The sequence below is a fragment of the Daphnia carinata genome, chromosome 2, assembly GCF_022539665.2.
Source record: "Daphnia carinata strain CSIRO-1 chromosome 2, CSIRO_AGI_Dcar_HiC_V3, whole genome shotgun sequence".
Taxonomy (NCBI): Eukaryota; Metazoa; Arthropoda; class Branchiopoda; order Diplostraca; family Daphniidae; genus Daphnia; species Daphnia carinata.
Window position 1 is genome coordinate 2,589,353 of NC_081332.1, and position 18,973 is coordinate 2,608,325.

The 18,973-nt window shown below is 42.7% G+C and overlaps 4 protein-coding genes across 7 annotated transcripts; 1 reads left to right on the forward strand and 3 right to left on the reverse strand.

Annotated features, from left to right (window-relative positions):
- Window positions 1-1,519: 1,519 nt before the first annotated feature.
- LOC130701689 (cathepsin B-like) lies at window positions 1,520-3,811 on the reverse strand. 3 transcript variants are annotated; one of them, XM_057523631.2, is made up of 8 exons: window positions 3,681-3,753; window positions 3,373-3,433; window positions 3,137-3,282; window positions 2,860-3,075; window positions 2,594-2,794; window positions 2,380-2,524; window positions 2,199-2,315; window positions 1,520-2,131 (listed from the first exon to the last, which is right to left on the reverse strand). In XM_057523631.2, the coding sequence occupies exons 3-8, from the start codon at window positions 3,272-3,274 to the stop codon at window positions 1,926-1,928; spliced, it is 1,023 nt and encodes a 340-aa protein (XP_057379614.1). In that variant the 5' UTR covers window positions 3,275-3,282; window positions 3,373-3,433; window positions 3,681-3,753; the 3' UTR covers window positions 1,520-1,925. The 3 variants fall into 3 exon arrangements, with proteins under 3 accessions (XP_057379614.1, XP_059350191.1, XP_059350192.1); XM_059494208.1 differs by lacking the exon at window positions 3,373-3,433 and having other exon boundaries at window positions 3,611-3,811; XM_059494209.1 differs by lacking the exon at window positions 3,373-3,433 and having other exon boundaries at window positions 3,681-3,783.
- A 1,445-nt stretch (window positions 3,812-5,256) lies between these two features.
- LOC130701691 (ejaculatory bulb-specific protein 3-like) lies at window positions 5,257-6,371 on the forward strand. Its single transcript, XM_057523634.2, has 3 exons — window positions 5,257-5,390; window positions 5,780-5,973; window positions 6,055-6,371. Exons 2-3 carry the CDS (start codon window positions 5,787-5,789, stop codon window positions 6,195-6,197), a joined length of 330 nt encoding a protein of 109 aa, XP_057379617.1. The 5' UTR covers window positions 5,257-5,390; window positions 5,780-5,786; the 3' UTR covers window positions 6,198-6,371.
- On the reverse strand, window positions 6,336-7,470 carry LOC130701690 (uncharacterized). Its single transcript, XM_057523633.2, has 3 exons — window positions 7,113-7,470; window positions 6,730-7,046; window positions 6,336-6,670 (listed from the first exon to the last, which is right to left on the reverse strand). The coding sequence occupies exons 1-3, from the start codon at window positions 7,382-7,384 to the stop codon at window positions 6,444-6,446; spliced, it is 816 nt and encodes a 271-aa protein (XP_057379616.1). The 5' UTR covers window positions 7,385-7,470; the 3' UTR covers window positions 6,336-6,443.
- Window positions 7,471-7,945: 475 nt separating this feature from the next.
- LOC130701683 (uncharacterized) lies at window positions 7,946-18,549 on the reverse strand. Of its 2 annotated transcripts, none has more exons than XM_059494259.1 (11): window positions 18,534-18,549; window positions 12,886-13,125; window positions 11,890-12,200; window positions 11,638-11,823; window positions 10,993-11,553; window positions 10,255-10,920; window positions 9,837-10,164; window positions 9,485-9,768; window positions 9,085-9,405; window positions 8,764-8,985; window positions 7,946-8,672 (listed from the first exon to the last, which is right to left on the reverse strand). In XM_059494259.1, the coding sequence occupies exons 2-11, from the start codon at window positions 13,067-13,069 to the stop codon at window positions 8,487-8,489; spliced, it is 3,249 nt and encodes a 1,082-aa protein (XP_059350242.1). In that variant the 5' UTR covers window positions 13,070-13,125; window positions 18,534-18,549; the 3' UTR covers window positions 7,946-8,486. The 2 variants fall into 2 exon arrangements, with proteins under 2 accessions (XP_059350242.1, XP_057379607.1); XM_057523624.2 differs by lacking the exon at window positions 18,534-18,549 and adding an exon at window positions 15,076-15,339.
- Between the last annotated feature and the right edge of the window lie 424 nt (window positions 18,550-18,973).

Sequence of the window (18,973 nt, forward strand, 5' to 3'; positions counted from 1 at the left end):
GATGTCTTGACGTTAAAATTCCAATCCGTTCTGTTCCAGCTACATTCAGCGGCTAAAATGACAAAAATTAAAGCAATAAAAATGGAAAGGTATTGTCTAAAGGAATGGCTCTCATGACCTGCAACCACCATTCTTTACACATTCGTACAACTATCTAAAAACAAAAAAAAAATTGCTTGAAAATGACAGGGGGAAGTTTTAATAGAACACAAAAACAAAACGGTTACCTATATAGTTACGTCACCGTCATCTCTCACTCCTAAAATTGTCTCCGCCTCTAAATTTCGATCAAATCCTGTTGGAAGACTGGGCATCCATAATGACATGTAGAAACTATAGATTTACTGACAACATCTTGCTGTTCATAGCTTCGAGTTAAGAATTTGAAACAAACCTGTGCTTTAGTTCTTTTTTCTTCACAATTTTCTTCTCTTGGCTTAGCTTGTTTTCAGGATTCTCATTCAACCCCTATCCCTATCAGCAAATACCCAACTTCACCATCCTTCTCCTAATATGATATTTCAGATTCTGTTATAATCACAAGACAGTAAATTTATATTAACATATTAAAGTTAGATAAATTTCCAAACTAACCTCAGACCGACCCAACAATTTATTCTTCATCGTCCATGTCACTGAGCGGAGATGAAGCCTGATTTGACACCTTTTTTCCTTCACTATTTCAGGCACGACAAAAATCACTTGGATTAGGAAGGCTACGGCGAAAGTTAACTCTTTTTCGTAATATCATTCACGCAACCTGAAAGGTTTAAGTCAGATTAGATGTCCGTGACTAATTCCCGGATTCTAGGGGTCAACTGAAGACACTGGAACAAGCATCGGAAACACAGTAGAAAATGTTTTCAATTAGGGTTTCATCTTGCATACCAATATACCAACAGTTCAGAAACGTGGTAAAAGATAAAAATCTATGCTCACTTGCATAACGAAAAAAAAAAGAAAATGAGAAATTATTGTTACGTATTTTTATAGCTCCAACACGAGCACTTTCTACGTTCCACACCGCATGGAATTTTGCAGACGCCTGTTGTTTAGTACACAAAAAGTCGTTGATGATTGGCCGTTCACTGGCAATGAGAAGAAAGGAAGCCCAATAGGCGGAATTGTCATAAACAACGGCCTGTTGTAAAATTTTTACATGTAAGCCCCAAATCAACGTTTCGTGAATTGAATTTAAGGCAATTAAATTAGTTCTGATTGGAATATAAGTTATAAATAAACAAAGAATAAGATGACCATATGGAATATGATGGACTGTAAGTTCTGGCTGTTCAGTACTAAACCGCCAGTACGCTTCTGTTATGAAGTATACCAGTAGTAATGCCTGCAAATGCTACTCATGTTACTCCAGAGATGGCGTTGGCAAATCAACGTTACCTTTGTGAAGAATAATTATCATTGTCAATACTTGTAGTATTGTAGAAGGCCTTTTTACTTTTAAATTTTTGGCCAAATTTTGGCTTAAAACACATGATTTCCATGCAGAATGGAATGCTAGTTACGAAAATCAAATTTTTTAATTGGCCTTGTAGTTTTTGAATTACACTTAAATAACAAAAAAAATACTACGCTAATGATGCACTTTAGTTGGTGGGATAACGCAAATAGAAATTTCTAAAAGTTCACTAACTCCCGTTTTTGGACGCATTTATCAAAAGCATCGCGCAGGAATAAACTTAAACCTTCAACACTGTAACAACAAATTGTAACAATATCTGTTCACACCCCCCGTGGCCAGCAACTATCTTTGAACCAAATTGATTTATTTTTCTTCAAAATTCCTTAGTTTAATTCAAATCTAATTAAATGAATAGAGCACAAAAGGAAGAGTACCACTGAAACAAAGATCCTAGATAACAAAACACAAGATTTCAGTCCGTAAAAGTAATAATACACAACGAAACTTAGAGTTTTGGCAAACCAGCTGTGATTTGACTTTCTATGCCACAATGATCTTTGCCACGTAAGATTTTGATGTAACCATTATCACCCCAGTCAGTATTCCAACTGTTTGCAATAAGCCAATAGGGAGTACCATCTTCAACACCCCAACCAAGAATACGGATTGCATGACCTCCGAGTGCTTTTCCATGTAAATGTTGGTAAACACCTTCAGACATAAGAAAATATTAATGTTTTATTTCTGTACAATCATTTAATCTATATGTCTTGTATACCTGATTTATACATAGGGAAATCCTCGTAGACGGTCAGAGCACCTTCCACAGGTCCGTTATTCATAATCTCCAATTGTATATCTTCTACGCGTTTGTGAACCGAGTAGGAAGAAGCACCTATTTGATGATAGCTCCATGTAACATGAAACATTTAAAGGTACGAACAAGTAACTAGGCAAACCATAATGAAGGTCTTGTGAGTAGTCGACTGTGTAACCTTCGATGCAGGTTTTAAGGCACTTTGGAGTACCGCCTCCTTCCGCGCAAGGTGGTCGATCACCAGTTGTGTGATGTTCACACGCAGGAATAATGTACGGCTGACATCCCTATAAACCCACGAATCCATTTACCTTGCACTTCCGCTTGTGTTTTCAAATAACTTACTGACAACTTACTTGGCTTGAATTGAAATTGCCTCCAGTAACAATGCCTTTCTTTACCCAATGGCTCCAAGCAGCTCCAGGAAAGCCCCCATTGCAGCCAAAGCCACAAGTGTAGCAGCAACTAACTAAATTCTCAGCAGAAATGTGGGCATTAACTTTTCCCTTGGAATGGATGCATATCCGATCTGACATGGCCTCTACAGCCCCAAAGGCCTGGAATGCAAACACAAAAACTTGTGTGTTGAAAATGTCATGTTATACTGCTCGTATGAACTTACCCAGCATGATCCACAAGAGCCTTGATCTCTAATTTCCTGAATTGTTGGGCAGTCAGGCCACTGATCTCTGGCATCAAATGACTCGGGAACTGCTTGGTTGCTGTAGAGATGGCTCACATTTTTCACTGGAGGCATGTACAAGTTGGAATCAGGATGCACACCCATCATTTGGGTAAGAGCCCCCATGGGGAAGCTTTTGTCAAAATTACGTCCTGCCTAAAAAGGGCCCATGAATCACAATAATGACTTATATTTACTGTTTTCAGATTGGTCATACCTTCCATGTTGACTTCATGGAATTGATATGACTGATGAACTCATCAGACAAGGGATTGAAATATTTGTTCGGTTTTATTTTCTTGGCCTGTAAAGTTACCATGACAATGGCAAGGACAATACAGAACAGAACCTTCATTGTGAAACCTATAAAGATTGGAAATCATTATTTATTACTGTTATGCCAGTTCTGCATAGTAGAATGGGGGTATGACAAATAGACAACAACTGACAAACCTCTAGAATCACAGGAGAAAATAATAACTGCCAAGCTTCAGGTCCAGTGTTCAACCACAGACTGTGTATGGTAGGGTGCAAAAAGACATGAAATATTCAAAAGAAATTAAGGAAATAGTAAAAAAAAGGGGTGTTGGTAGATTTCTAGATACTGATAACAACTACGCCATTCTCTTATCAATACGTTTTAAAGGAAAAAAACGGCCCCGATTTGGAGTGACAACCAGAAATTACTCACATTCAGCTCCGATTTTAAACGTTGTTATCTGCAAACTTTGTGTGGCTTAATGTAACAGTTTCTTGCTTACCTTTTCCAAAAATACGCAGCAAAGACAGCAACGTAATTTCTCTTTTGTTCAACTTCGGATTAAAACCAATCTCACTATATTTACAGGCCGTAAACGTACTAGGTGTTGTAAGCGCACCACGACACTTCCCTAGTTACCAACCAATTCCACTAGAATGCGCACTAATCGAGGTGGCCGATACATGCTTATGCAACCATTTACTTTTTTCTCTTTTCCTTTTATTTATTAACCTTTTTTTATTTTTCTGCAGAAAAAACCGGAATATGCTTGTGAGATGTGAAACACGACTGGCCACAGAACTCAATACCCCAGTGATTGGACTTTCCATTTTGAATCATCTGTGGCAATATCCTACTAAATGGGTGAGTTCATGGCCATTTCCAACAACAGAAAATAGTTTTTCCACCAAAACAAAAGGCAAACTTTTTGTACAAAAAGCCTAAATATTAAGGAATTCCTCGATTACAAATTTTTTCTGCCGAAATATGTTATGAACAGATTTGAAAGTTTGGTATGACAGAAGGATCGTGGGATGATCAGCCGTGCCTAACCTCCAATTATACCACAAGGCTGCTTCGTTGCCACTTTTCGTCTATGCGAATAACAGAGATCCGAGGATTTAAAATGGGTTTTCCCCCTCATTGCATAACCGTTACGGAGACACCGTGAGAATAGCAATCTCATCCTGATGCCAAAAGGAAAACAGATTCCGTCACTTGATGAACACAAAGAAAAGATTCGGTTCGACAACTTAAGACAATAGAGTGTCAAGATAAAAAGTTGCACCTGATGGGAAAATCGTAAACTTCGCAACACACCGTGAATCAATCCAAGGCTAAAGTTATGCACTGTTGCTTTGCATAGGCCTTTTTCAAATTATAACAAGACAAAATAACATTGAATGTTCATTGAAGCAGCTTATACTAGAGCACTTATGAAAATGGAAGTAAAAACACGATGAATTATTCTACTAAATTTTTGAATTTGTGCCAAGGTCAAATGTAGAATTAAAGAATAGTGAGATTTAAAAATGAAGAGCTGGGTTGAATCCGTTTAGAGATGTAAAAAAAAAATAGGTTAATTGCACTTGTACCTTTTGTATCCCTCTGTTGAATTAAGATCCGTGACGACACCAGTAAGCTCCCAGGGGCCGACCTGTCATTGTCGATTGCTTCAAATGAAAAAGCAATGTACACTAACAGGCCCAAAGAGGGGAACTCTGTTTTTCGCTTTTCTTTCCCTAACAACACGTGAACATATCTCTGATAACTAAATTGGTTGTATCCAGCTGTTGACAATCCAAAGTTGTGTTACCTTTCTCGTAACATAAACGATAGATAAAATACTACTTAAAAAAAGGAAACTCCAACATGAAACTTCTAATGCTAGGGTTTAACGTTTGCATTCACCCTTGCATGAAAGAAATGACAAGTTTACGAAATTTCACGCCGAGGTTGTACAATGGTTTTGCCGTTGAGTCACGTGCGGTCATATAAAACATGGGCGAAATGATAAAAACACGCGGTGCAACGCGTCCACGATTTCTTCGCGAGAGAAAACAAAGAGAGAAACCAAGCGTGATTGAACGAGAAGCAAACAATGCCTAGTTGACATGGGCAGAGTATAAAAAGGGACCGACGCCACCTATTCCAGCATCTAGTGTCCTGCAGTCAACAAGTAGATAGTCGCTGCCGACCAACGAACAATCAGGTAGGCCAAAGCCTTTTTTTTATAGGAGGGGTTAAATCTTAAGGCTATGTGATCAAAAACTCTTCTTCATCCCATACTTGCTGCCTATGCACACACGCTAGAAAAAGTATTTTGACAGGGGATCTCACCGGAACGAGGGAGAGATGCAGCGACAGAGATAAAGAGATAGAGAGAGAGAGAGAGAGAGAGGATGAAAGGAGGTGGTGAAAGTGCAGGTGTACCCCCACTTTCTCTTTTTCCCTTTGCTCTGTGGGTCATTTTCAATGACAACACACTTTCTCTTCGTCTCCCCATTTCACATATGTTGTGTCCCAGTCTCCTCCCAGCTGACGAGGATAAAAACACGCTACCTTCGCTGTTAAATCATTGCAGTCTTTCTTTGAACACAGAAAGAGAATGAACTCAACAATCGTCGCCTTCGTCGCTTTGGCTGTCCTGGCCGCTGTCGTTTCTGCTCAACCTGGCCCAGCTCTTGAAAACGTCGATGTGGACAACGTTTTGAAAAATGAAAAGCTTGTCAGGCGCTACATTGACTGCACCTTGGATCGTGGGCGATGCGAACAAAACGGCAGAGATTTGAAAGGTAAATATCTTTTACAGCCAACTGCTTTTAAAAGCTATTTTTTACTCCACAATTTTGCTCTATAATGCCGTTTTATTGTAGCTATGCTTCCCCGTGTGCTGAATGAGGGATGCAGTGGGTGCACGCCCAAACAAGTCGAGAATTCAAACCGAATCATCAACTTCATGAAGACGAACCACGCCGCTGACTGGGCAGCCATCGAAACCAAATACAAGACGGGTTAAGCGCAGCACCTCGTATTTTTCAATTTTAACTGTGCATCTCGCTCTTTTTCAAGTCACTCTTCCAATGTATCCTTGGCACTTGTATTCTAGGTGTGCCTAAAAGAACGGTTTTAAAGAGAAAAACAAAAGCGGTGAAACGACTATCGATTTCATTTAATACATTTTTTCGGTAAACGTTTCATTTTTAAGTTTACTGAATACGAAAAAATGAGAAAAATATGATGTACCGTAAACGTCAGCTATAGACTAGCTATCATTTGACAGGTTAAAATGGTGAACCAAGTTGACTGTCCATTGGCCTTCAACACCCTTAGTGAACTCGCGAATAAATCGATAGTTGCAGATAACGATTTTATCACGATGGGTTTGAAAAGAACTTGGTCCAGGCTGAAAATTCCCCGTTTTGATCAGTTCGCTAAGATCTCTCAAGATATGGAAACACACTGTGATTTCCACAAATCGTTCTTGAACACCTAAAGAATCACAGACATTGGTACAATTTTGGGGCTAATGCACAGAATTTAAGAAATACCTTTTGCATTATCATTCATGATGATGCCCACTTGGTAAGGAAATGTCAGATATATATCTTCTGGATTGGATATAGCTAATTCAGCCAGTTGCTTGCTGTCGAACCTGCATATGTTTTCTTTGATTTCAGAAAAAGCCTCTTTATCTAAGAGTTCTTTTAAGCTGTCAAGATCCCCCACAGCGAGAGCATTGGCAATGACAAGAAGGGCTTGTTTGGATCCACGAACAAACTCTTTTAAACTGAAATCATTGTCGAAGTAGGGTTTAATAATCAAAAATGATGACATCAGGTTGCTGACACTTTTGAAAAAGCTTGGCCTGTAAAATATAGAAAATGTTTTCATGAACAAAAGGTACTTGTAATAATCTATAACCATATTAGACCAGACGATATGAGGTGGGTTGTTCATCAATTGGGGCAGTTGGGCGATTGGCTGTTCACTTTCATTTCTATTTTCTGACCAAATGCTCGTTGAAGTATGCAAATAACTTCGATTGGCCGGTAAGGCGGACACTACAGATAACTGGACCTGCTTAATTGCTAGTAAACCCTCAGGTAAATGACTACGAGGTAATGCACTTTTCGTTTGCGCAGCCCAAAATGATCGAGACTGATAGATAGTCCTCGCGGTGGACGACATAAACCTGTACGTCATCCTTTGATGTCCACTTAATTCGCTACAAGTAAATCAAACGGCGTTGTTTGTATATGGTCTTTCGGTTCTAACACACAAAATTACATTACAGATCGTCTGCTGTCCTTCACGCCACCTAGCGCACCCCAACCTCTGAAGTTAAGGTTGTTCAATTCATTTTAAGAGTTGGCGTAAGAACCGAGATGAACTCGTCTCGTTATCTCTGTGTAAGATGAGCTGATGGCCGTGATTCCTTTATCACCGAAATGCTCTGTACGGCGTTTGGCTCATAGGGAATCCTCGTGATCAGAAACAGGAGTCTCATGTGAGACAGCAGAAAAAAAACAAAAGAACAACGAAAGAACGCCGAGAAATGTTTTGCGCGTAAGAGAAGATGTATTTGTTAAATCTATGTATCTCGTTGGTAGTTTATGGTAGTCTACAGGTAAGTAGGGTGTAGGCCAACATTCACTCTTGAAGTGCCAGCCACCTCCCTCTGCCACACAAACATTAAAAAAAAAAAAACGAAAAACAAAACACCAAAAAAAGACTGTAAGAAAAGAAAAAAGAAACACGGGGAAGTTTAGGTTATATATGGCGATTGATTATGTGATGAACGCATTGCAGCAGAAAGACTAGGCCAATGGACACGTTATTTTTTGTTTTCGATAAAACGAATGGCGCCGTCACGACGACGGGGTTTGTTACAAAAAGCAGCAGTCATGTGCGTCTGAAATGCAGTGCAGCATCGATTCATGGCAGTATTGGATGTGACTGATTTTTAACGAATCAATACGCAATGAAACGACAATGAAACGAACAGATCAAGCGATGAAAGGGGTCAATGAAAGCAAAACATGTTGAAATTGTCAATGACCCATCTCGAATGCTATGAAGCTTACTAGACAAGCCATCGACATCCACCGGGAGTAAAATATTTGTTGTTGTTTTTTTAATCACTGGGTCAGTTTCGTGGGCAACAAATGAACTCATATTAAAGACAAACGAATCGATCTGCGAATCGATTACGACACGAAATATTCTTTTCGTGATGAACGTTATTTAGCTGATCTGCTTAAACGCTGGTCGTCACAGTCGTTGAATTCCCTGTTGTCATCAACATTTACATGATGACGCACGGCATGGCGCAGCAGACGGGCAAACAGATGGGGATGACGGCGGCGCCTCCGTACGCACCTTTGGCACTTGAATCTGATTCGGATGCCTTGGCCGAATGCTTGGCAGCAAATTTCATTTTGCCTTTGGATCGGCCTCCCATCGTTTTCGACTTTTTCTCCAAAGTGCGTGACTGTATTATGGATAGGAAATAAAAAAAATCAATATAAAATTGCGGGCGAAGATTGAAAATAAAAAAAAAACACTGCTGTCTGACTACGTACCACAATTGGTACATCTTTTTTCGTGAACATCTTATGGTCGGGCGGGTAGTAGACGGGTGGTCCGCTAGTGCCTTTCGTCGTCGGCCGCTTTGGTGCTTCTTTCTCTATTAATGGCTCCGTCTCGCCGTCCACCGGTTCCTTAGATTTCAGCGGAAGTTGCACAGCAGGCGAAGGCGAAAACACAATTTTTTGTGGATCTCCGCGCGGAGTTGACGTAAGCGGCTGACATACGACGATGTAAACGACAACGTGAAAACACAAGAAAAACCAAACAAAGTAAAACAAATAAAATAAAATAAAATAAATAAATTTCAATCATACGAGAGGCGGTCCACCATTGAAGGTAGCCATAAGATCGTCCAGTTTCTTGGGCGGAGCTTGTAGTCCGGGATCTGGTGTTCCCTGCCTTCGGTTGGGTAGAGGAGAACCTGTGCCTGCCTGATAAAGTTTCGGCTTATTGGTCAGTGGGTGAGTTGGCAGGTTGCAGTAAGGCTCCGACGGGCAATCGCCGGCCAGCCGAGGGTAATCGGGGTGATGTGGCAAATTGCACAACAGCTGAGGATGGCCGGGTATGTTGCACTGCGGTGGCGATTTGAGTCCGATGTGGCCAACGTGTTCCGGGAAGTTGGGATGTTTCGGCACCTGTCCAATTACATTCGTTCAAAAGCAACGACACATTGAAGATCGAAATCAACAACGTGATTGTCTAAATTTTACTGACATTGCAAAGAAGTGGCGGATGTCCGGGTACGGAGCAGACGGGCAGCGAAAGCGGGCTACTGTCGCCCATTAGAGCAGGGTACTGGGGATGAAACGGGATATTGCAGATGACCGGACCAGAATCGCGAACGGGCGGAGAAGGCGATCTAGCCGTTAAGGGCGATGGTGTAGGAGACGGAACCTGAATTTCGACGATGGGAATCGGTGGGTGCCTGGGGACGTTGCAAATCGGTTCGGATGGCACTTCACCTTCTGTCGTGTAGCCAGGGAAGTCGGGATGGTGAGCTAAATGTAAAGCATGTTTTTGGTTAAGCAACACGAACATGGCAAATGAAACAAGTATCGTATTTGACCGATGTTGCACAGCAGCTCCGGATGGGACGGTATGAAACAATAGGGAGCGGCATCTCGATCTACTGGATCCATCAATTCAGGGTATTGCGGGTGTGTCTGGATGTTGCACAGTCCGAATGGGTGGCCTGGAACGTCGCAAAACGGCTCCGTCTGTGGTTCAGCAAGAGACATGAAATCGGGATATCCAGGATGGCCAGGGATATTGCATTTCGACGGCAACGGGATTGGATCGTGCGGATGACTGGGTATGGTGCAAACCAGTCCGGCCACAGCCTCGGAGAACTCGGGCAATTCGGGATGAGTGAATTTCGGATAGTCCGGATGTTGCTATATTTTTGGGGGGGGTTTGAGCCATCGATAAAAATGTAGGAATAGAATAATAACAATTATCACTTGATGTTCGATTGAATGTATTACCGTCACGTTGCAGATGAGCATCGGGTGTCCGGGTACTGTACACAACGGCACATCGTCGTTCGGGGTGGGCGTGTTCATGTTACCCTCTACAGCGACAGGTGGTTTGTTGGCCTTGAAATCAGGAAAATCGGGATGCTCGGGTATGTTGCACTTGTCCAATCGATGAGCCGGGACGTTGCACACGCTGTTCGGCTGCTGTCCAGTTAACTTGGCATTGCAATATTTCGGATAGTGGGGGTGACGGACGAAATTGCAGACGACGCGTGGATGACCCTTGGGCAGATCCATATTGCAAATGGGCTCGATCTCAGGTGGGGGACACCGTGAGGCGTGTTTCGGATAGTCGGCATGCTTGGGTAAGTTGCACAACAGTTCGGGGTGCGACGGGACGTTGCAGATGGTTTCCGACGGAGGGCAACCGGCGGCAAAACCAGGATAATCCGGATGATGTGGATAGTTGCAAAGTATAGCGGGGTGAGCTTCGATGTTGCAAACGGGTTGCGTATCCTGCGATCCGGGCGGGCACGGAGGCGAGGCCGCATACAACGGGAAATGGGGATGCCTCTCTATGTTACACATCGGATGGGGATGCGAAGCCACATTGCACAGCAGTCCCGCTGATTCCGGAATAACACGCACGTTGTATTTAGGAAAATCATCGTGATCCTAACACGTTCGAAAGAAAACAAAGGTTAGACACGCATGGCACATCGAACAGTAACGAATGGCTGTGAGTACCGTGAAATTGCAGACGGGACTGTCGAGCTGCTTTTGGTTCATGGCTCCGGTTGCAGCGCCGATCTGCTTTTTGCTGATTCGACTATAATCAACGGTAGAATCGCCCACCATCGTACTACCACTGGTACTGCTGCTGGCGACCACTTGTTTCTTGCTGCTGCTGCTGCTGCTACTGCTACTGTTGTAACTGTAGAATTGGCTGGAAGAGCCCGTCACTTGCTGAGTGGACGACTGGTTGCCCTCAGCAAGACGGACGGATTTCTTTGTCTTTTCTTTCTTGTTGCTGGCGAGCAAATCGATGCAGTCGGGAATCATTTGATTGCCGATATCGACGACGACATTGTTGAGCGACGAATCCACTTGATCTGCAGCCGGCGTCGTTTTCTTGTTTTGCTGGCCGTTAGTAGACGATTTGACGACTTGGCTTCTTTTGACCGTCGTTTCTACTACACCAGCCGTGTTCTCTGCTCCGGCCGTTGCTGCATTTTTGCTGCTAGTGCTGCTGGTCACCTCCTCCTTGAAACTGTAAGTCACTCCTCGGCTGCTCCACGCTTTCGCTCTCTACGATGGAAAAATGCGACAGAGTTATGCAACAAAACAGAGACCAAAGGTGTCACAGAAAATGGCTTGACGCGTTGCATTTACGTCGGAAACGGATGGCGGTGTTGCCTGATGGGCGTCATCTTCGGAGGCCGGCATGCCGACAAGAAGAGAACCGTCACCGTGATTCTTCGTCGACGTGTGATATTCGCGGTATTCGCGTTGTTGCGAACTCGAGCGAGCCCTGCCGATGCTCCCACTTGCCGACAAAGCCTTGCCGAACGGACCGTCCTTTATGCAAATGGAGCATTTTGGTTACAAGTTTTTAATCAGCTACGTCGAAAATAAAGTAATTACGGTGTAAGTATGAGGGCGTCCTTCTACGGGCGGAAGCAGTTCCGGAGACCGGGATCTGGCTACCCTGACAGACGAAGAGTTTGCCGCTGAATCTGAAGCAGTGTCAAAGAGACGACGCGCAATGGATGTCTGTGAAACTGCTTGTTCGGCTAGGTGCTGGTTGGTGCCGCTGGTGCTGGTCGCTTTGCTAGACGACTGCCGATGGACGGAAGTGACGCTAACTGGCGTCTCGTGTCTTCCCACCTCTATCCTTGATGCTTCCGTTTTCCTTTGCGGTGATATACTGCGTTGCAGCTCATCCAGCATCCGATCTAAATGCGAGTGAGATAAAGGAAAAGGCCCATTACAACGGCAACGTATAAATCAACGGTAAGAGCCTGCAAACTGAAAAGGAGAAGGCGAAAATGGGTGGCTCCTTCACACAAGTAAGAAAAACAAAAACAAAGGCACACGCTAGTAGCACAGGAGTGCAAGTGTGAAACAGCATACGCTAAACGACAACGTCGACGCGAATATGTCGAAGAAAAGAGATGAAGTAGATGAATGGCACACCGGAAACAAGCCAGGAGAAAAGATCAGGTGATCACCCATCAACAAATGTCACTCAAGGAAAGAGAATCAAGGCACCATTCTTACGGTCATTTCACATCCCAGGTTCGTCGTGACCGAAGATCAGGTCATTGCCACAACCGAAAAGGGGGGGAAAAAAAGTTCACCACAAAACAAGTCAATGAGAGGATAATAAAAAGTAGATCCAAAGGTGGGCAGATGGGGTTTGATGAGGATCCAAAAGTACTGTGCATCACCAAAGTATAAGAAGGGGAGGCAAGAAAACACCAGGAATGAACTAAAGGGTCAAACCAAGAAGAACGTCACTCTAAAAAAACAAAAAAAAAACAAAAGAGAAACAAAAGCCATGGCGAATAGTCGGCCGGTAGGAAGTTGAAGTTTGTTTCACTCGTTGCATCAGTTCCTACTACACAGAGTTGGTCCTACCTAATTTCGTGTCCCATTCAGAGACGGGATACACTGGATGGTGATGCTCTAGTGTAGAGTTCTGTTCGTCAATGGCAACAGCCGAATGTTGAAGGCTGTTGTTGCTGGTGCTCGTCATTGTTGTCGATGTTTTGGAGAACTGATGGCGATGATGCGACTGGACATCGCCCGAAGAGGAGGCCATCTCTCACCGTCGGTTTGCGCCTCTTTGTTCTCAATTGCACACCAGTCGAACAATGTCTAACAAGACATTTACCGAGAGAGGACATCCACGATCGCTAGTTAATAAACGTTCACTTCTACCGACATTTTACAGTACAGTTGGAGCTCATTCAGGCTAATATTGAATTGATTTTCGTGACATCATTTCAATACGACTTGAATGAACAGCTTTTACATCTCAAAACGTAATTCAAAGAAGAAGAAGAAAAAAAAAAGAAAAAACGGCGAGTATCAGAAAAAGTAAAAGGTAAACATTTCCAAATTGGTACACATCTACAAACTATCAGGTCGAGAGAGCGAGTCTGGCAAACAACGGAGCCAAAAGCGGACGCCTGTTTGCCATACACACACACACGCCATGTATACAAACAACACACGCCAAATGCGATTTCGTTTGATTTGGCAATGCATTTCCATACTAGTTCGTCTCTTTTCATGATAGCCATTGGTTAATGTCATGATGTGAATGGAATACATTACGGGCCACACCATATTGTTAACTATCCAGCCTTCGAGAACAGAAAGAAAAAGGGACAAGTCATAAGACTGATGGCGAATGAGACCTTGGACCTCCTACGGAACTGACTCTTGTTGGATCGATTGACTTGGCTTACGTAAACTGGAATTCCTTTTTTTTGCAAAAGAGCAAAGAAAAATACCAGTCCACGTTGACCTTATCGTTGCATCTTTCCCGTTCACGTGCAATGGAGATGAAAAACAGATTCAATTAGTTATACTGGACGTTCCTTTGCTGCTCTGTAGGGTTGGCGGAATCTACTAAGGCCCAACCGGAAAACGTTTGACCTTCGGCAGCATGACTTCACGATGGTGCGCTCCCTGTATTTTCGTGCCATGCCCAAATCTATGATTTCATGCTGTCTAAATTGCCTCATTTTTCTATTTCCCCCCCCCCCCCCCCCGAAGAAAGAAATGTGGAAATTCAACCGTCGAATAATTAATACCGAATACATGATGAATCGTACAACACAAAAGGCAAAACAAAAAGAAGCATGTGAAGCTAAACAGAGGGAGATCTGCACCATTTCTATTCTCATAGCGCTGCGGCAAAAATATATAAATAAAAAATAAAAAAATTTATTTAAAAAAGGAGATGGGGCGTTTCAAAAGGGGCCACGCAACAGCCTGGTGTTCTGTTGTAATGGGCAACCGAGCAGGCGGCTGCTGAGAGTCTGACGTGATCTAATTTTAAACCAGGTGATGCATCAAGGCGTCTTATTCATTTCGTTTTTTGGGGATGCAATCTACGGCCACCAAAACACGCACGCCAACACATTATTATTCGACTGTAGAGCCAAACACTTCAGACAAATTTTTAAAATAAAAATGAATAGAAACAAAAATAAATAAGGGCGGAGCAGCGCCCTTTCTACTTCGTTACATAACCCGATCCATTTGTTGAATACTGACATTCATCTCTCAAATCTTAAAAAAAACCTTCTCTATAGGACAATGGAAAGAAAAGAACGAAACACTTTTGAATTACAGTTTCCAAAGCGACTTTGCTTTTAGGCTAAAAAAAAAAATTGAAGATTTAAAAGAACGTGTGCAGCAACATAAAGAAAACGATGATCAGCTCAATCCTATAGTTGGCGCTTTGATCCCACCACGATACGATAATGACAATACACGAACGAATATCTATACTCTCCTCCAGTTTTTTTTCACTTTCTCTTTTCCTTTATTGACGGTGCAGCCGCGATCTTTTGGCTTCTGCTGCCAAAGACGCGCACAACAGTCCAAGGCTATGACCAAAGATGGCCTGCACTGCATCGGCTTGCATACGCGCGCGCACAAACACACCGCTCGCCCCCTTTTTTTTTTTTTTTTCTTGACCCACACGATTCACCTCCTTCGTTTGAAACCAAAGAGAAACCTCTCCAACATTCAAGCACGAAATCAACAGTCAACTTGCGATACATTCGAAATAAACAAAAAATCTCGATATACCTGTTGGCGTGGGTTATCAAAAAATGGGCTGGACGACCCAAACAACAAACAAAAATTTTGAAGGATGACGATAATGTTATTTCCGTTTAATCCGATCGCCTATCACCATCGATGCAATTAGACACTGGACGGATAACGATGCTGGCAACAGTTGGCTGCTGCAATGAGCCAACGTTGAAAAGGTATCGAAGGAGAAACTTGAACCAGACAGTAAAGCAAAAGGCGAAAAATAGGGAAGGCAACGGTTGGGTCAGAGGTGCGTGTTCGCTGCTGCCAGCGAGGACGACAGACCAACTACGACTGCAGGCTCAACGTCAGACTCCTCCTTTTTCTACATATCGTTGTCTACTACATCTACGTAAGGAGCGAAAATACAAAAAGGAAATAACAGTGGAATATGCGAACCCACATCATTAAGATGTAAAAAAAGATGGGTCCAAAACATTCAAGACAAAAAGTGAATTCTGGTCGACAGATTTGATACTCTGTTGCCTCGAGCTTCAGATTCACGCGCCAGGCAAAAACAGATAAAAACAAAAATGTGCAAAAATGTCCTCGCCCACTTATCTGTCGATCCGATCATGGCTACTCGGTGCCATTAACCATACATGGAAGTAGACAAAGGCCAATAGACGTGCACAAGTCTAACGATTCAACATCCTCTTACAACTTGTTTGCAAACGAAACGTTATACAAGACGGTCGAATGAAAAATGCAAACAAACCGGAAAACAAAGAGAAACGGGCCAATTCTGCGCGGACGTCCGTTACGTGCACAAACTGAAACACTCGAAAACACCCTAAAATAAGAAAATGGACTGGACGTGCAAACTATGCCCATGTAGACAAAGCACCCTTTAAATTCATTCATTTGCCAACTACATAAGCGACAAGAAAACAGGGTGTGGTCGTGTGTTCCTTTTCTTGTAAATGCTGACGCTGTTGTTATCTAGAAAGAAGCGAGTCTACATCATTCTAGTAAGTTATAATTATCAAACATCACGAACGTTCTGATGAATCTCGAGGCTATGGCAAAAAATGCTGGCAGCGCATCCTCAAACGTCGTGATTCACCTACTTGCAACGGGCAAGGGAATGATCGACGTAAGTCTTGTTTGTGCTACGTGTTTGCTTTTCATCTATTTCAACGGGTCAGAATTCCTTTTTCATCAACACGGTACGAATAAGAGCACGGGGCATCAAGCGGCTATAGATAGAAAGCGCTTGTGAACAGCCAACTCCCTCCCAGCCCATAGTCTACTGCGATTGGGCACCGTAAAGACTTTCAAACGAAACCGGTAAAAAAAAAAAATAAAATAAAATAAAAGTTGACTCATCGTCTTCCTTGCAACGTGGAAGTTGGGGCGCTGAATTGGAAGTTTGCCATACTGGCGGGGCAAGCCACACATCCTACACAAATGACCTCAAAAATGGGTAAATAGGGTTCTACATACGTACCCCATAAACAAAGGTGGGAAAATCGAGTTGAAGAAAACTTGAATCGTTCGACGGAAACCTACGGCTGAAAATAGAAGACGGTTAACGAAATGATCAATTTCCTGGGGCTAGAGCGTCGATAAGTGACAGACGGACCTCTCTGAATTGGCGAGTCAAGTGGAGAATTTGTGGTTTGGCGCACGACAGCTCGTTAACTATTGCAGTTTTATTTGCTTCTTGAAAACAAAAATGGACCAGTTCAAATGTCAAGAGACGGCTGACTGCTGCGTAGTTGCAAACATCAAGTGATTCATTAAAATGACTAGCTCAATGGAAATGAGCTCGGCATACTAAATACGTCAAGAGAAGCAACAGCAGGATATGGCGGCCAAGGTCCGTCTTCTCCACGTCAAGTGCCAAATTAAAATGTGAAAAAAAAAGGTGGCAAGGCTATCGTGAAGAAGCGTCGCCCTTGCAACATCAACATGGCATGAATACGCAGAATCTCTTTGATACTGTCACTACCAACAACGCCCAGTCGACGCGATAAATAGCAAAAAATGAAAGCTATTAGCAGCCAAACAAGGAATAGCTGTGGAATGCAAAGGAAACAGGTCACGAACCAATCACGATTTGCTGTTACTCAACAAAAGATTTTCCACGTGACAAATTTCGACACAGAAAATGAGGCAACGAAATTGCGACTAACGAAAATCATTTTGGTAGCTCTGGTGTTCAGCCGTTTTCAACGCGATAGAATCAAGTGGAAAAGGCAGAGATAAGTCGAAACAGAAAAAAGCCATCAACAGGTGTGCCACCGAAAATGGAAAGTGAAGGACGTTCTCCTGTTTACCTTTCCCCCTCGGAATGCGTGTGGCCTCAAACGTCGGACGACAACTCAACAAGGATAAACGAACATCAAGGAAACCGTGACCCAGCATCATCTTTTCTCTTTCAGTCCCAACTCTCTCCCCCCCCCCATTAGGCCTACTTACAAACAGGTAAAACCACCCTTTTGTTAGAACCCTGTACTATTCTCGCATAAAAACCCCGCAACAACGCAATCTCACCAGAGAAGGAATCAAATCGCTTGCTATAATTTAGCATAATCATTTCGTGAAAAAAACCCACTTACTATTACAACTTTTAAAAGAATGAAAGCAAAGAAATACGAGTTTGGATCAAATAAAAAGGCGTTTTCAGCCGACGCCCTCCAAACTTTCAACCTCTTTAAACAGAAACAGGCCAAACCCTATACAGGCATCAATGTGCCCATTTATGATTTCATACGGCCAGAATAGACCGCTGTTTCCCTCCGCCTGCCCTCTCTGTGACCCAAAGGAAAGCGACAATAATTAATGGCGTCGTCAATTCGAACAATTGTCAACGCACCCATCTCTTAATGAACGCGCAACGCAACTGCCTGGAGAGGCAATAGCGCTCCAAATAAGTCCCGTCTATCATTATTTCGGCATTCCCAATTTGGATGGTCTTCCCACTCTCGTCCCTCCTACTAAAGATTAGTCGATAATCTTTGCAATGTCTTGCTTCTCTATCCTGCCCATAAAAGGCAACGTCTATCTGTTTACTTCTACAACAACAACACAAAGCAGCGTTCCGTTGCCAGGACGCTTGCATTTTGCTATAAAGTTATTGGCGCCTGGAACCTCCTCCGCCCGTCGGACCGTTCCTTTTTTTTTTTTTTTTCCTTGCCACCACCTTATAAAGTAAGATCAAACTCAGGGCAACACCACGCACGTACTGCAGGTGTACACATGCAAACGAAATCCAGAAAGGGTAAGAAGGAAGTTCCACAGCTCATGATGGTTACAAAAACGCTATGACGTCACGACTGTGTCGTCATCGCCATCCACTTAAGGAATCCGGCAGTAAGCCAAAACATTAAAAGTCACAACTCGCAAAACGGACGGAGAATACACAGAAAGCCAATAAATAAATAAAAGCGTACAAAATTAAAAACACAGCAAAGAAAAACGACAAAATGAAGTGAAGATCCGCTTACCTTATTTGCTGAACGCCATCCGAATAATCGCTCCATTGAATTCATCAATAACCCCAGAAAAGCTCGTAGATCCCGGATGTATCATTCATCATTGTGACGATACTCCTGCCTCTAAAACAAAGGGAATAGGAAAACAGAAAATGCTATTAGAAAACAGAATTCTGAACACTGCATGAATTTATTACCTACAGCATAATTAGAGGTTGCAACCACATTTGGTCAAGCACATCTGCAGAATCGTATTCATGAACCTTTAGTTCTCATACTGAGACGCATCATGGATTGAACATGGACAAGATATTGTCTTAAAAATGAAATACCTTGGTAGAAAGTTATTTAAACTTTTAAATTCATCATCAGTAGGAAATCAAAGTACCTTATTCTATTTTAATGTTGCCGTAATCCAAGCTGAGACACCATCCATAAGGTCACAAAACTGA

Coding starts and splice junctions, on each gene's coding strand:
- LOC130701689 (XM_059494208.1), bottom strand. CDS start 3,274: ATGAAGGTTCTGTTCTGTATTGTCCTTGCCATTGTCATGGTAACTTTA. Junction 2,525..2,593: donor GCAATTTCAATTCAAGCCAA/GTAAGTTGTCAG, acceptor GTGGGTTTATAG/GGATGTCAGCCGTACATTAT. Junction 2,316..2,379: donor CTCACAAGACCTTCATTATG/GTTTGCCTAGTT, acceptor ATCATCAAATAG/GTGCTTCTTCCTACTCGGTT.
- LOC130701691 (XM_057523634.2), top strand. CDS start 5,787: ATGAACTCAACAATCGTCGCCTTCGTCGCTTTGGCTGTCCTGGCCGCT. Junction 5,974..6,054: donor AAACGGCAGAGATTTGAAAG/GTAAATATCTTT, acceptor GTTTTATTGTAG/CTATGCTTCCCCGTGTGCTG.
- LOC130701690 (XM_057523633.2), bottom strand. CDS start 7,384: ATGACGTACAGGTTTATGTCGTCCACCGCGAGGACTATCTATCAGTCT. Junction 7,047..7,112: donor AACCCACCTCATATCGTCTG/GTCTAATATGGT, acceptor TATATTTTACAG/GCCAAGCTTTTTCAAAAGTG. Junction 6,671..6,729: donor CATGAATGATAATGCAAAAG/GTATTTCTTAAA, acceptor GTGATTCTTTAG/GTGTTCAAGAACGATTTGTG.
- LOC130701683 (XM_059494259.1), bottom strand. CDS start 13,069: ATGGCCTCCTCTTCGGGCGATGTCCAGTCGCATCATCGCCATCAGTTC. Junction 10,165..10,254: donor TGCTCATCTGCAACGTGACG/GTAATACATTCA, acceptor CCAAAAATATAG/CAACATCCGGACTATCCGAA. Junction 8,986..9,084: donor TCAATGGTGGACCGCCTCTC/GTATGATTGAAA, acceptor GTCGTATGTCAG/CCGCTTACGTCAACTCCGCG.